This window comes from Hydra vulgaris, chromosome 13, assembly GCF_038396675.1.
Source record: "Hydra vulgaris chromosome 13, alternate assembly HydraT2T_AEP".
In the NCBI taxonomy this organism is placed as follows: Eukaryota; Metazoa; Cnidaria; class Hydrozoa; order Anthoathecata; family Hydridae; genus Hydra; species Hydra vulgaris.
Genome location: NC_088932.1, coordinates 26,508,827 through 26,526,208, shown reverse-complemented (window position 1 = coordinate 26,526,208; position 17,382 = coordinate 26,508,827). Strand labels below are relative to the sequence as shown.

The window sequence follows — 17,382 nt, the reverse complement described above, 5'->3', positions numbered from 1 at the left end:
TTGCTAAGAATATGATGTAAAAAAAAGGCACCTATTTTTTTATTAAGTGCTCAATTCAAGTAAAAAAACTATTAGCATATATTTAGGCATGTACCTTATTTGAAAGTAGAAAAGTAAATGTTATCAATAGTTTACAAAACTACTTTTATTTATGCAATTTATTTATAGTCTACACTTAGCCCTATAAGGAAAAATGACTAAAATTTGCAAGAATTCTGCTGAATACAAAACTTTTTATAAAAAATAATGATGGGCGACTCATATTAACAAACTGGTTCTTTCAGTTCCCTTTCTGGCAACCACCAAAAAGTCAGAGTATAAACCCCTGAATATATGTATAACAACAATGTTTATTAGTGCATAACAACAATATTATTAGTGTATGACAACAATGTTTATTAGTGCATGACAACAATATTTAATAGTGCATAAAAACAATGTTTATTAGTGTATAACAACAATCTTTATTAGTGCATAACAACAATGTTTATTAGTGTATAACAACAAAATTTGTTTGTGTATAATAACAATGTTTATTAGTGTATAACAACGTTTATTAGTGCATAACAACAATGTTTCTCAATACTTATATAATAGAAAAATATAAAAATAAATTGTTATTCATTTGTAATTTTTTTTTTTTTTTTTTGATATATTAAATATATCATTTGATTAATAAATTTTGTAATGACGGAAGTTAAATAAAAGAACAACATGGTTTCTTTAATAAATATATTTACTGCATTCGATGCAGGTCTTAAATTATATTTTTTAAGTTGCCCAATTTCCAATGTTAATACAAATTACTAGAAATAATGAACATAACGATTGCTCTGGTTAAAAAATTGTATTTAAAAACTTAAAAAAAAAGTTTTAAATAAGTTTCTAAACATTTTGTTAAAAAAGTTCAGTAAATTATCAATGCAATAACTTTTGGGTTTAAATGCACAATTTGAATAGTCTAACAAAGTGCTGACATTTCAATGGGGGTATTGAAAACAACCAAATATTTTATATTTAAGTATTAGTATTAATGACTTTTTATTTTTTTTAAATGAAAAACTTAACAAAAAAACATAAAAAAATTACAAATAAATAGCTATTAGTTTCCTGTGCATTGATGAAAACAGTCAAGTTTAGCAAAAACATTTGAAAAACAAAATAAAAATTGTCCATGTTTTTAGTGTAAATTATGAAGTATTTTCTTAATATACTGACTGAAAAAAGTTGCAAAAAAAGTGTATATCAAAAAATATTTTAATTTTCGTTATATTCTTATCTACTTTTTTTCTCAAGATCAATTTTGGTAGTGGAAAATAACAAACCCCCTAAAAATAAGAAACAAAAATAGTAAAATATTTAGGTATATTTTTTTTGACAACTTTCTTTTTTTAATATTCAGTTTTTTTTAACTTATTTTATTTAGATTTTCTATTTTGTATAGCTATTTTGTCTTTGGTTCTTTTCTTTAAGTATTACTGTTTTATTCTCTCTAGTTTCTTATAGCTTTTTTTGCAATTTTGATGCAAATTATTAAAACGTTTACTATATAAAAATATGTTAACGCTTGCAATATAAATAATATGTTAGCAAGCTTTCCCGCTACCCTGGAAGGCTTGCTAACATATTATTGTGGGACAAATATTTAAAAAATGGTAGAGTAAGCATATGGGTCATTTCATTCCAAGTAAACCAAGGTCCAAAATGGACCACCTCAGAATTTAATAAAATTTGGTAGATTGGTTTATATAAATGAGAAAAGCAATTTTTAAAAATTTCAGTATAAAAACTTTTGTGGTTCAGAAAACCTCCTTGTTTTTTTTATTGTATACAACTCTAGACCTGAAGTATTAACTCTAGACCTGAAGTACTTTGAATAGGAATACACCACTTTCAGTTCTAAGTTCACAAAACATAGAAAACCCAATCTTGACATCAAAGGAAGTTTTAATGAACTTTAAATAAAGTTCTTTTTTATTAACTAATAGAAGTCTTTTTTGAAAATGTTGTCTTTTACTATCAACTTGGATTGAGATATACTGTTTCATTTATGTTGTAAGTGCACAATTTTTTGATCTTTTTCTGTTAATTCCTCAAAACATTTTATTTTCTTGATTTTGGTAAATTTTACTTCAATCTTTATTTAATGCTTTTCATTGTTAGATCAAACTCAATTTGATCTAACAATGGCAAGTGCATTGTTAGATCAAATTGAGTTTGATCTAACAATGCACTTGCCATTGTTTTTTAATTACTATCTCAAAAGGTAATTAAATACAAGTTTTGAAATAAAAACTAAGGTTTCCATGAGTTTTGGTAAATAAATAAGAAACGATAAATTTTATAAATAAAATAGAGGTATAAAAAGAAAACTCAATAACTTGCTTATCTTAATGTCACAGCTTTTATGTGTATGTTTAGTAGTGTGTTTGTGCATAACGACACTTTATGCGTCAGACATAAAACCAGACATACTGTGCATGTAGAAATGTTTAATTACAATTTTTTCTAGGTTGGTAGGTTTTTTGGGCACTAATGTGCATGTTAAATTTTTTCCTGGTTCTGAGCAGTAATGTGCATGTTTTTAATGCATTTTGTGCTATTTTCATTGTTCTGATTTTGTAACTGCCCATGAGAAACTTTTTTTATAATATAAATTATAATTATATAATATAAACTATAATAAAAAGTCATTTAAGACTCATTCATTTAAAGTTTAATTACATAAAACATGACACAAAAAAATACCAAAACATTTTTAACGCTACTTCATTAATGCATCAATAGTTTTCTTACATTAAATATAATGTATCATAACTGCTGAAGTTTAAAAAATAATCGCTAATAAAAATAATCTTTTTTATAATTTTATATTCATCAAATATGAAAATATAATTGTATTCCAAGTTAAAACTCACACTTAAAAAAACACATTTGAGACAGATGAGCTGAATTATAACTCGGTGGTCACACCACTGTGTGTGTGTGTGTGTGTGTATATATATATATATATATATATATATATATATATAATTATATAAATATAATTATAAATATATATATATATATATATATATATATATATATATATATATATATATAATTATAATTATATAAATATAATTAAATATATATATATATATATATATATATATATATATATATATATATATATATATATATATATAATTAAATCTTTTTATTTTTTAATGATAATGGACAACTCAAAATATTGGCAGGCAACCAAGATTAGCTGAATTATTACTCGGTGTGCACACCACTGTGTGTGTATACAGGCCTTCCCAGGAGAGGCGTGCGGTCGGTCGCTTTGAGTGACCACGCATATATATATATTTTTTGAGAGTCTGGCCACGGTTTTTTAGCATATATTAATGACGCATTTTTAAAAAGGCGCTGAGAAAACCTAACTAAATTGTCGTATTATTTTATTATTTTTATTCATAATTTATTCTTATTATTAATATAAAAATATGAACATAAAAATGAAATGTATATATATATATATATTTATACTTATTTAATAAAAAAAAATTTTTCTTATTACAATTTTTTTTTTTCAAGTCTAGTAAACATAAAAAAAAAATTTATTTATTTATGTTTATATTTTATTTATTTATATTATAATTATTTATAATATATTTTTAGGTGTTGATTTTTTCAGCAACGATATTTAAGACAAGTCGAAAAAATAAACAGAAAATGTGACCGAAAACTTTTTTAATCTATTTTGAAAAATATGCTCTGCCGACGCGGGATGCGAACCTGGGTCTCCGCGGCGCTATGTAATGTCTCAACCAAATGAGCTAAACGATCATACCTCCATCTAGAACCTTGTAGATAATAATTCTTCTAGAACTTAGAAGTTATTTTTTGTAGAAAGACATACTTATGTGAAAAAATTTAAAATTAGAAAAAAAAATTTGTAAAATAAAAAAAAAAAAAATTTATAAACTTATAAGAAAAAAAAATTCAAAGAAAAAAAATATATATATATATTATTTTTATGTTATTGTTTCCTTATTAATGAAAATAATAAATTATTAAAAAAATTACAAAATAATACAACGAATTTAATTTGATTTTTTCAGCGCCTTTTTAAAAATGCGTTATTTTTAATATATGCTAAAAAAGCGTGGCCGAGTTATCCAAAAAAAATAAATATCCGTGTTCACTCAAGGCGTGCGACCGCACGCCTCTCCTGGGAAGGCCTGGTATATATATATATATATATATATATATATATATATATATATATATATATATATATATATATATATATATATAATTATAATTATATAAATATAATTATATATATATATATATATATATATATATATATATATATATATATATATATATATATATATATATATAATTAAATCTTTTTTTTGTTTAATGATAATGGACAACTCAAAATATTGGCAGGCGACCAAGATTAGCTGAATTATTGGTCGGGCATTCGGCGGGCGACTGAGAGTAATAGTTCAGCTAATTTTGGTCACCTGCCAATATTTTGAGTTCTCCATTATTTTATAAAAAAATGCTCACACTATATTAAGCATTTTAATTCAATTGGAAACTAAAAATTATAATTAAAGAATAAATACTGCTTTTCTACTAAGTTTTATTTTTATTTCCATTAAAATATTTCATTTTATTTACCGTGAAATCAAATTTATTTTTTCTTATTAAATACAAAAAAAAAAATTATTAATAGTATTTTTGATATAAAATATTCATTAGCAGAACTTGTTTTTAACAACTTGTCTAGACAAGTTGTCTTTATTTCACATGTAAACTAAACATTAGTTACTTAATGATTTTACGATTTTTATATGTCTATTACATTATAGAATTTTATATATAAGATGAATGTCCTTTATTTGCTTAAAAAAATGAAAGAAACTTGTTTTTTTTTTTGTTAAAGGGATCTTCTAGTGCCTAGGCACAAGAAGATCCCTTAAATAAAAAAAATATTTGTAAACAGAATTTAAAATGTAAACAAATGTTTTAAATAATTAAAACATTAAAATAAAACAATAAAATAAAAACCTTTTCTCCAACACGAGTAATAAGTGATTCCAAACGATCTTCAACATCTAAAGGACCAACTCGAGTTCGTTTTCGTTCACGAGATCCTGAAACTGATGAAGTCGTCATTTTAAACTACAAAACTTTTTAATTAAACAGTATATTATAAAAAATATAACAAATAAAATTTTACTGCGTATGTACATTATAAACGCCTCCTTATCTCCTAATGAGGGTACAGTTCTAAACTCAGTTTAATGAGGCAGAAAATCCAATCCTCTATTTGGATTAAAATGCCACATAAGTGAAAAAAATTTACATGTATGCTTGATAAAAGCATGCGATTTTGGTGATACTTATAGGCCAAGCTTGATTGACAGTCAGATTTGTACTTGTTTTACTACCTATTATTTAAAACCAAAGTAGATTTTAAATTAAAGATGAATAAAAAAACAAATAGAATGAGTCATGAAAATTAATAAAAAGTAAGAGCCCGCTGCTATATATCACCACTATGAGGATTTATAAATTAGCTTTATTTCTTGACAATTACATTTGTTTTGTTATATTTAGGACATGTGACATATTTATATAAATGTGTATATGCAGCCTTATCTTAGTGCCAGACTTTTAGAGAATAAATTATGAACACAACAATTAACAAACTTCATTAAACATAAAATTGCTCTATTAAATCTAAAAAAAAAATTTTAAAGTTTTGCAAAATAGGTTTTATAGAGAAGTATTATTATTTAATATTGGTTTTAAAAAACTTTCAACTTATTATTACATTTTTTATTCATTACTAATATTCAACAATAATTTGTCCCATGTATCGAAATTAATTAAAATGAACCTGAAATTTATTATAATGCTAACAACTAAATGCTCATTCAATTAGTGAATGAAAAAATATGAATGAAAAATGAATAACTATTTAGATGAACCAAAACAATCGATAAAAACAAATATAACAGCCAAAACAAGAACTGTGGACATTTTTTGAAAAAAAACTTTATAAGTAAATCAACTAAACATAAAACTTTTTTTCATAAATTCTGAGAAAGTTTCTTAATACTTAAAACAAACTTGCTTTTAACTTTAAAACTAAATTTTGTGTAGTTAATTAAGACCTGAAACAATATTAACATGCATAATATATAAATGTGGTAAAAATCAAATACCTTCACTATCATGATCTCTGTATCTCTTTCGATGATCAGACATTTCAAATGAAGAAATATTATTCAAAATATATTTATTATTTCTAAATATGTAAAACTAAAATTAGATTTTTGTATAATGTAATGTATAACATCATCATAATTTTAGCTCCCTTGTTTTTGAACTTTGTCAGAAACATAACACCATTACAAGCATAAAAAATATATTTTAGATTTGGGTAAAATATAGTTATAAATAAGGGATGTTTGGGTAAAATAAGGTTATAAGCAAGTAAACTAAAGGTCAGTCAAAGAAAAAAAAGAAAACTATTTTGTTGCTATAAAAAATGCAGTATTGGTGTAGTTGTAGAGCGCTTACTTCAGAAGTGAGAAGTTTTTAAATTCAATACCCAGTAGTACTATGCTTAACTTGTTTCTCTGCATAGCAGCCTTATTCATCAAGGTTTGTATTTTGAAGTTAACGAGTTCAGAAAAGGTTGTAACCAGAATAAAGTAGTCTAAATGACTCCAGTGGTCTTTTCAGCTATGGGGAGGTAATTAACATACTTAGATACTAAGTGCCAAAAACCAAACAATCAATTTATGTATCAAATGAATCCTAATCATGGTTATTCTATAACGCTATTTTATGACATTATATGTACTGTTTCCATGTCAAATAATAAAATTTGATAGGTGATTTTTTATTTGTTAAATAATAAAATTTGATAAGTGATTTTTTAAAAATATTTTTCTTTGAATAAAAGAAAATGTCTTTTATAAAGGACGTTTTCCTTTGAAATTAAAGTAATTGTAAAGTGTAAAGTTAATTAGCCCCTCAAAAGAATTATATATAAGATAAAAATATAATATATATATAAAAAAATATATATTTTTTTAAATATCGATATAAAAAAGTTTTATAATTAATTTTAATGAAATTTAAAAGTAAACTGAAGCATTACTTATACATAATATGTAACCATTTATAGAAAAGATTTTTAAAGTTAATTTAAATGAGATTTAAGATCTGTCAATCCAGAATAATTTAATATAGATTAATTCAGTTAAATATTTTTATCTATACCATACTAATTTACTAAATCCTAATACAGCAGTATAAATACATGAAAATTTAAAATTTGGGCCATATGCTGTATTAGGAAGTTACCTAACTTAATAACTAAAAAACCCTAATCTGTATTTAAGTCTACATGAAACATCAATGATCATGAATATAAAATTTAAATCCAGAGTAATATTTTATGTTTTATTATTTAATATTTCCATTTATTTGTTAATATTATATAATGCTATTATTAATAATATTATAAAGAATAAAATCCAATTAAAATTTATTGATAATGAACATTGTAACAACAGCATTATAAACATTATCAAAATTACTTGAAATATTATTTAAATATTAAATAAAAGGTTTACCTATACCATATGTACAGTTACCGAATTTTTAATTTGGGACACAAGTGTGCACTCCTTCCTTCCATCATGCAAAAAATGCATATGGAAGTTCCCTGTGCTGCGCATGTTATAAAATTTATGTGCTTTGAGGTATAAAAGGATTCGTTTTAAGCTATAAAAAAGGTACTGCTTTACATTACTGAGTAACCCAACGTGGTTGACTTGAATGCACGAATATTTTGTACTCGCTTTATAAAATGTTGTTAGCATAGCGGCATAACGACCGTTTTGGAACAACTATATCGGTGGCTATATCTTATATATTATACGAACATACTACCTTATCACTTGCAAACAGATCCAGGGGGGATGGGAGGACTTTTAGATTGTTGTAGGGGATATGCATCCCCCCCCCCCCACCAGAATCTGAAAATCCTAAAATAAATAAGAAATTTTTTTTTTTTTAGAAGACACCAATGTGGTAAAAATACAAAAATATTTTAACATCCCCCTCCCCAGAAAAAATTCATGGATCCGTCACTGCTTGGGAATTCCTCAATTAAATTGATTGCCACGACAAGAATTATTGAAACTTCTGCAATTTGTTTAGACATTATTGCTATACCAGAAATGTTGTGTACAAGCTACTGCGTTGGCTCAATAGCCACAAGTGTTCATTTCCCAGAGGAATCAACTCTTAAAGTAGCAATTAGTACAAAAATTGAACCTATCGTCAAACGATCTTTTAATAAAGTTGACTTTGCGAAACTTAATTTGACTTAAGACAAGTCAAATAGTTATTTAATTAATAAAGAATTATAATTAATAGCAGTAATAATAATAACACATCTCTAGACACAATGCTAGACACATGGCGTTCCTCTATAATAAAAATATTTAACAATCGATTCCACTTAAACAGTATCCTTTTAGAAAAAAAAAGCCTAAAAGGATGATTAAAGAAATGATTCATCTTCGTAAAATTATGGCAAAAAAACTAATTAATAACTGTAACAATAAAGATCTTATAACTAAATTGCAAGTATTAAAAAGAATTAAAAGTATTATTTAGGTAGCAGCAAAAAAACACGGACAAAATCTTCTCAATTAAAAAGACATTCGGAACGCTTGTGCATTCATAAGAGAAGTAAGTTTTTCTTGCCAAAATATGAAAAGGTGGTCATAGATTTGAAATATCTTTGTTAAATTTAATTCCTGGCTGCTACATTAAAGATTCATACAGTCTTAAAAAAATTGATTGCAAAATAGTATGCCAGCATCAAGCAAACCAGAAGGAAAGAACTGCTATAGGGTACGATGGTTTACCAGCATTTGTCTTAAAAACTAGCTGCACCTATTTTGTCAAACATAACAGTAACAAAAGCATTGATGATAACTATTTTCCTATAATGTGGGGAAAAGAAAATATAATAGCAGTCTTGAAAATAAAAAGGATCAAAATCAAAACCAGAGAACTATAGACCTATTTCAATATTTCCGTATTAGGAAGGATGTTTGAAAAGATAATAGGTAGAAAGCTGTCTACTTTTTGTGATATAAATAAGACAAAGATCCGGAAAAATATGTATTCAGAGAGAAATTGAATTGCAAGTATGCTCTTATAAATGTTGTAGATGCGTAAATTTGCAGGTGCTATTATGATTGACCCGCCTAAGGCATTTGACTTCGTTCCATATAAAATTCTTATTAACGAACTATTCAAAATAGACTGTCGCTTGAGCACAATATCCTGGTTTGGGATCGTCCATAAAGTACGTACGCTCGGAGGGGAAGAGGGGGTCTGCAGATGGCGTATTTGAGATGGGAGGGCAGCGGATTGATTATATATGAAAGGAGACTTTAAATTAAAAAAATATATCATAAAATGTTAGATAAATTGGTTAAAAGCGTAGTTACTTTTAGGGAGGTGGAGGGTACTCAAAAAAGCGTATTGCAAATTGCGGAGGGGGATGGGTCGACGAAAAAAAGCGTAAGTACTTTATGGACGACCCCTTTCTCTGCTGTTTATCCGATAGGGAGCAGAGAGGCATTTAGGTCAATCAAGTAACCAGTGGAAACCAGTGTTATATGGACTTCCTCAGGGAAGTGAACTTAGTTCAAAACTTTTTTGTATTTACATTAGAGATCATTCAACTTCCTCCAATTCTCATACAATTCAGTTTACTAACGATATTACTTACTCTGAGGAAGATGTGAACTCATATGCACTAACGACGAAACTGGTACATACATTTTATAAAATCAATGACTTCTAAACTAATTATGGTCTTACAATAAATTCGTTAAAGACACAGTTTATAATATTTAAGAACCCTTGAAAGAAACTGCTTGATAATTTACGGATGGTAGTAGATAGCTGAGTAATCATTCCAGTCAATTCAGTTAAATTCTTAGGAAAAACCCTTGATTGGCATTTTACCTTTGGTCCTCATATAGATAATGATAAAAAATGTGTCATGGTATCTTGGGAGTTCTTTCGAAAGCTAGTCAATACCTAACTCGGGACCTTCTGAGATTAGCTTATATATCATTAGTAAGATCTCAGTTTAATATTGTAGTGTGGTTCTATTATCTGCGGCACCATCACAATTAAAGAAACTAGACATAATTTAAAAAATTACTTTACGAACTATTTGCGGATCAAATTGAAATGCTTATTCAGCTCCTCCTAATGAATTAAACTGGTCACATTAAAAGATAGAAGAAAAATAATGTGGCTGAACTTGTTCGTGCTATTATAACTAAAAACTGTCCTCCAGCCATTTACGAATTTTTTGGAGATCGTGCCGAGGAGGAAACTTATAAAGAAATCCGCTCTCGTATTAAAATTGGTCAGCTAGAAAATGGCGAAATTTGAGGACCTTTTTTTTTTTTGTAGGCAAAACCGGTAAGACAAGCCTACCCTCTCCCCCCTTAATTCGGCACTGGCCTTGTTTCCATTTCCAAGGCTAGATATCAAAATTTCAACGAATATTATTTCTTTAATCAAGTATAAATGCTTTGCATTTATTATGCTGAATATAATGGGCAAAAAATAAGCACTACAAGTGTACTCGTACTTTTCCATTGGAGTACGAGTATACTCAAAAACGTTTTAGAACAGATCTCATTACAGTGTATAGCAAAGCAACTTTTTACGTATTTAAACTAATGTTTTTTTAATTCTAAATTGTTGTAGCCTTTAGACAAGAAGGTAAATGCAACGTTATTGAAAAACATTTTTAGTTCAATTCAAATTTTTACACATTATACTGATCAATTTTACTTCTTCATAAATAGATAATTTATAAACCTTATCTACTTGGTATTATTTCATGATGTTTTGTAATTTAAACAGTAAAATATTATGGAAGATTGTGGAAGTAGCAACAATTTTTTTATTTTTTTATTTTGTTATATAAGTGCCCCAAGAAGACCTAACGGTCTTGTCACAGAGCACCGCGGAAGTGCATTTAAATAGGAAGTTCACGCCTCCTTCCTTACCGTGACGCGAAAATACGTCCAGAGTTCGTTTCGAACCTTGATATCCTGCTTCTAAAGCAAGCGCTCTAACCACTGCGCCACAGCCGCTTTTTTGCCCCTTTCTCGATTAAGATGAAATTGAAGACTCGGATTCATACTTTACATATACTACTCCATCTTCAAGCTTGATTGTATCAGAGTCAGAATCTGACGTCAATAGCACTGAGAAAAGTAATGAAATCAGTTTATAGACGTTCAACAAGCAGAAGATTTTGTGATGCCGCGAAAAAAAGTTGGAACAAGTTCTGGTCTTGCTCGAAACAAAGCTCAACAAATAAGTTATGTAAAAAATTATTTATCTTACTTAATAGATTTTGAAACAAATCCATCCAGAAATTCAATTTACTGTCAGACCCGGTTTGAAGATTAACATAGAGACCAAGAAACGAATGGATTTCATTAAAGAAAGTTCTCGTTTTAAATAATGGAAACCAATAAACGCAGAAATCATGCGTCGATTTTTTGTAATTCTTCTTACAGGGTGTTTCAAAATGCCATTATTCGAACACTACTGGACTAAGAACAACCTGTTTAGATTTTCTTTGTTTTCTAGAATAATGCCACTAAATAAATTTAAACTGATGATTTGGTTCTGGCATTTTGTTGACAATGATGATTCAGGCAATGTTTGCGTAAAATTATTGGACTCGTTAATTACTAGAATAATACAATAGACATCATCTACTGTCCTGATAAAAATATTTCAATTGATGTATCAATGATGCTTTGGTAGGGACTTCTCGTGTTCAGGCAATATGTAAAAATTTAAAAAAACATAAGTATGGTATTAAGTTGTGTGAGTTTTACGAACAAGATGGTATTGTTATGAAAGTAAAAATCCATTCTGGAGAGGCAACTCCAAATAAATATTTGTTGGGTTAAACAGGATCTTTTGTTATAGATTTAATGGAGAACTTTCTGGGAAAGCGTTATTGCCTGTATACCGATAGTTACTACAATTCCTTTAAAATACCAATGCACGTGATAAATCAAAAAACATAAATATGTTGGTTTTATATGTGAATATATGGTATATTAAGAAGTGACCATAAGTCAAGTACAAAAGGTTGTACAAAAGTTTAATTGAAACAAGGAGAAGTCATAAGTAGAAGCAGGAAAAGTGTAGTTGTTAATAAATGGAAAGAAAAATTGCTCATGATTAGCAACATGCATTCCTTAAGTGGCGAAAAGAAAAGATGAAAAGAAAATGAAACCCAAAATTATTCAAGGTTACAATCAGGGTATGTCAGGGGTAGATTAGGCTGAACAAATGATATCGTATTAATATATGTTCACTGCCTAAGAAAGACAGCTAAAATTTTACAAAATAGTAGCTCTTTATCTCTTTAATATATTTTTGTTTAATGCTTACTGCCTTAAAAGCAAATATGGAGTAGATACAACTATTACCTTGCTAAGGTTTAGAGAGATAGTGATTACAGATTTATCGGGCAAACGCTTAAATGAAATTGTTTCTCGAATTAGCAACATAACCTCCATTACTTGACTTCAATACCACCCAATGAAAACAAAAACTTGCCCACAAAACCATGTTAAGTTTGCTTTAATGTAAAACGTAAAAAAATAAGACATGAATGCGCTGTTTATGAGAGCAGACTTTCTTTATGTGTTTGCGAATGTTTTAAAGTACATTATACAAAAAAATCGACTTACGCTATTCTTTTCATCAAGGAACATTGCAAAAATATTTATACTTTTATCTGTTGTTGTTGTTTTTTTTAATTTTTACCCACATTTAAGTTAGATTTCCAGGGTTATTAAAGTACCAGTATGTATTTAACTCTGAAAATCAACAGTGAAGCTAAAGCAAAAGAATTTATATGAGTTAACATTTTCCAATCCAGCTTAATGATCGTTCGAAATAAGTCAGCAGAACCACGAATTTACTTGTAGTTGGCAATTTCTTGACGCTATTTGCTACGACTTGCTGTTCTCGTAGTTGGCAAATACAAAACAATCGCACACTTGAAGTAAACTCATAGTAGCAGAGATTAACGCCTTCTTACTACGAGTAAACTTGTTGTAGAACGCGAAAAGAATAACTGGTCGTTTTATATATACCTAAGTTGACCATTATTTAAAAAGACAAAACCGGGACACAAAAATAGAAATGATCAAAAAGGGAAAAATTAAATGATTGACGATCTTTGAGAGCACTAAAACTGGACTTTTTAGGGTTTGAAAAAAAATACTTAAAAATTTATAATATATTTTATCTTAATCATCCATGGTTGTCTTTCTGTCTCTTTTTTGATTTAAATAGAAAGCAATATCATCATCTTTCTTTTGTGACGACAGAAGTCTGGATTTCGTGATTTCCTCAATGGCATCAGGTGACCCGATATCGAAAAGGCAATCTAACTTGGCCAAGAAGTTGCCACGTTTTCCACCCGGATCACCTTCACAATTCTTGTTCTTAGACAAGCTGTGCCACTCATTCCAAAATGCCATAACATCCAACAGACAACTTTGTCTTGTTTTCATTTTGATGCCTACTATGTTCCAAAATGTGATCACATTGTCAATAACTGTATGCCCAATTTCTTGATTTGTTGTATGGCTTCGAACATTTTCTTCGTCGTGTCGTAGGAAAAGATAAGATTTTTAAACTTATCGGCAATCAGTCGGCTTGGAACCAGTAATTGATGGTGATTGGTGTCCAAATAGCCAAAAGTTTGTGAATGTACAAATAGTAGGTCTTCCTGTGGATGATGAACGCGAAGTCAAGTTGGAAGTATCTGAAGACTAACTTGAACTGGTTGGCAAAGATGTCGACTTGCACTCTGTTTCTAAAACTTTGCCGCTTCTTGTCAGCATTATTATTTTAAATTTATTTCACTGTAATAAACAATATTTAGCATTATATTGCTGTAAATTACCGTAACAGTTATAAGATAATAAATCGTGTTAATATCTAATACGAAAAACTTCAACCCGGGTATTTTGAAAAAAAATGTGCATAGTGGACAACCCTAATATATATATATATATATATATATATATATATATATATATATATATATATATATATATATATATATATATATATATATATATATATATATATATTATTTTAAATAATGTTTTATCAATAAAGACTCATCAGCAATCATTATAGACCCATCAGAAAATTAATTTAATAATATTAAATTAATATAATGCCTCCTCCTCGCTTGGAGGGGGCATTTGAGCTTGAAAAGGATCTCACTTTTGCTACAGCATGGATCTCACAATGGCTGGTGAACTTTAATTCAGATAAAACCCAACTTTTTCAGCTATTCGTTACCGCAATAATATAGATCTTTTTATATTTATGAACGATGATGTACTTGACGAGTCATCTACCCTTTATCTTCTAGGATTAAAATAGCTGTTACTATTTTATTACTATTTATTATTTTGAACAATATATATATATATACATATATAACAATATATATATATATATATATATATATATACATATATATATATGTATATATATATATATATATATATATATATATATATATATATATATAGATATATATATATATATATATATATATATATATATATATATATATATATATATATATATATGTATATGTATATATATATATATATATATATATATATATATATATATATATATATATATATATATATATATATATATATATATATATATATATTATTAGTTAGTATTAATGTATATATATAAATATATATTATTAATATTGATATATATATATATAAATATATATAAGCTATTAATATTGATATATATGCAGTGGCGGCCGGTGACAATAAACTTTGGTGGGGCCAGCAAATATTAACCAAAAAATATCGCAACGACTCGCTGTCAGCGTAACTGATAATTAGGTTTTTGTTAGGAATTCTTTGGTCGCTAGCGTTTTTTGATTGGTTGAGAGAGTTAAGCGCTCGCATACTCCCAAAATAAAGCATAAGTATTTAATGGCATTGAATCTTTTAAACTTACGTAAAAAGCAGCAAAAACTGACTGAAAACTGCCCTGATAGTGGTGCATTATGATTTGAACAGATTTCTTTTTTAGATTTTTTTTTAATTTTAACTTTATGGTAAAAACTTTTAGTTAGTTTAAAGTAAGTCATAAATATAAAAAATTACGATTAACACTATAATTTTCATAAAGGTATAATATATTTTGAAATAAAGAATGATGTTAAAAACAATGATTTAAGCATATTATTTATACAAATATTCTGCTCTTCTCTGTTTCATAAGAGAAAACATTTCGATTACTTTTTGATTAAACTGATCAATATCCTGTAAATAATCTTTATGTATTAATAGTACAGCTAATGCATTCAATCGATCTTGACCTGTGGAATTTCTCAAAAGTGTCTTAACTCTTTTTAAAGTACTAAAACACCGTTCAGCATTGGCTGTAGACACAGCCGATGCTGAACGGTGTGACTAAAACAATCTCTATTAACTTTGATACTTCAGAAAATGTTTCAATCAAGTTATTTTCATCCATAAATTGGGATAGGGCATTAATGGTGCCGATATCACTAAAAACAGCATTTTCATACGAAACAGTTAATTCGGACATCAACTTAACTTCATTCAGCATTGGATAGTTTGTTAGAATATTTTTTATGATTCCGAGGAAAATGTTGTCTATTAAATTTAAAATTTTTCGGATCCAAAATTGAAAATGATTTAAATATTTCAATGCTTCTAAACCTTGCTAATTTCGTAAATAATTTTATCACAAGCATCTTTAGCATCTTTTATTAGTAGTTCGATTGATGTGTTTCGTTTCATTCGGTTTTCATGCATTTCTTCGCAATTGTTAAGAATCGATCCATTATTATCGAAACATTATTAGTGATGCTATTTCGCACAAAATTTATAGAAAACCCAAATTTTTCAAAAGCCTCCTTGATTGTAATAGTGTTGCTGTTACTTGATTGCAATATATTGTAAAGTACATCAACATGTTTTAAAATTGAATAAAAAAAAGGTAAAAAAAAGTTGAACTCTAAGTCTTCCAAACATTTTTTAAACCCAACAGATTGCCACACGCTTGTATCATCCCATCCTTTATCGTTTATAATTTTATTAAAACATTTTACAATCTTTGTTTTGTTTTCTTTTATGCAAGTAACTATTTTTGAACGGAAATTCCATCGTGTTTCGCAAACTCTTGGTACCTGTTTAAAAGTAATTTCGCGAAGTAAATCATTTCGTTTTGGCGAGGATGTAAAGAACACGCCAAATCCACTTAAAGAAGAAAAAAATGTTCTTACTCGCTTATTCGACAAACAAACTTTTTTCAAAACTAAATTCAATTGGTGTGCATAGCAGTGAACATAATCGGCATTTGGGTAAACTTCTTTGATTAGACTTTGGACTTCATTCCTTGATCCGCTCATAACTGCTGCACCATCATAAGCCTGTGCAATTAATTTTTCCTTCAGACCAAAACAATTTAATTCTTCTTTTAATACATTTGTAAGACCCATAGCAGTTCTATCCTGAACATCAATAAATGCTATAAATCTTTCAACTGGTTAATAACCTTTTAAATAACGCAAGATAATGACGAACTAAGAACGACAAGATACATCAGTTGTTTCATCTGCTTGCAAGGAAAGAAATCTTGCTTTATCAATCTCACGTTTAATTTTTTCTATGTATACTTTATACATACATTCTAGAATGTCATTTTGGTTTGTTTTCGAAGTACTTTTTGTTATTTTTGAATCTTTAAGATGATCGCTTAACACACTATCCAATGTAGCTGTGTATGAAACCATATCTAAAAATACCCCTCGATTATTTGAGTCAATAGTTTTGTCATGTCCTCTTAAGGGCAATTCATGTACACCACAAATTTTTATACAATCTATAACCCTCGATAATGTATCTGTTTTTGTCAACTAATTTGTTATGTTTTTTTATGCTAAGAATGTATCCAGAGGGTGTTTCATTTCCGACAAATTTTCGAAAGTGATTACGTTACATGCATAACGGGGTAAATAATGTGCCAAAAAAAAGTCTGAAAAATTTTCAAAATTTTAAAATGTCATCTAGAGGCCGCCATCTTGAAAAAACAGCGTTTTTTACACTTTTTTCAACTGTAAACTTGAAAAACTTAAAAAATAATTAAATTTATGTTACGTTACTGGGTGTATATATTAAAGGTTAT

The 17,382-nt window shown here is 27.6% G+C and overlaps 2 protein-coding genes across 2 annotated transcripts in view; both read right to left on the bottom strand.

Annotated features, from left to right (window-relative positions):
* LOC101235711 (nuclear cap-binding protein subunit 1) overlaps positions 1-6,342 on the bottom strand; it is a 151,597-nt gene extending 145,255 nt beyond the window's left edge. Inside the window, exons 1-2 of the mRNA XM_065816367.1 lie at positions 6,237-6,342; positions 5,074-5,165 (exon numbers count right to left, since the gene is read on the bottom strand). Of these exons, the coding sequence (XP_065672439.1) occupies positions 5,074-5,165; positions 6,237-6,279 (135 nt within the window). The 5' untranslated portion in view covers positions 6,280-6,342. The remainder of the gene's footprint in view (positions 1-5,073; positions 5,166-6,236) is intronic.
* A 9,649-nt stretch (positions 6,343-15,991) lies between these two features.
* Positions 15,992-16,990, bottom strand: LOC136089764 (zinc finger MYM-type protein 1-like). The gene is made up of 2 exons (XM_065815849.1): positions 16,799-16,990; positions 15,992-16,708 (listed from the first exon to the last, which is right to left on the bottom strand). Exons 1-2 carry the CDS (start codon positions 16,988-16,990, stop codon positions 15,992-15,994), a joined length of 909 nt encoding a protein of 302 aa, XP_065671921.1.
* Between the last annotated feature and the right edge of the window lie 392 nt (positions 16,991-17,382).

What these genes read in the sequence shown, in the direction of transcription:
- LOC136089764 (XM_065815849.1), bottom strand. Translation starts at nt 16,990, where the DNA reads ATGGTTTCATACACAGCTACATTGGATAGTGTGTTAAGCGATCATCTT. An exon ending in AAGCAGATGAAACAACTGAT is followed by an intron (nt 16,709 to 16,798) that starts GTATCTTGTCGT and finishes ATTGATGTTCAG; the next exon opens with GATAGAACTGCTATGGGTCT.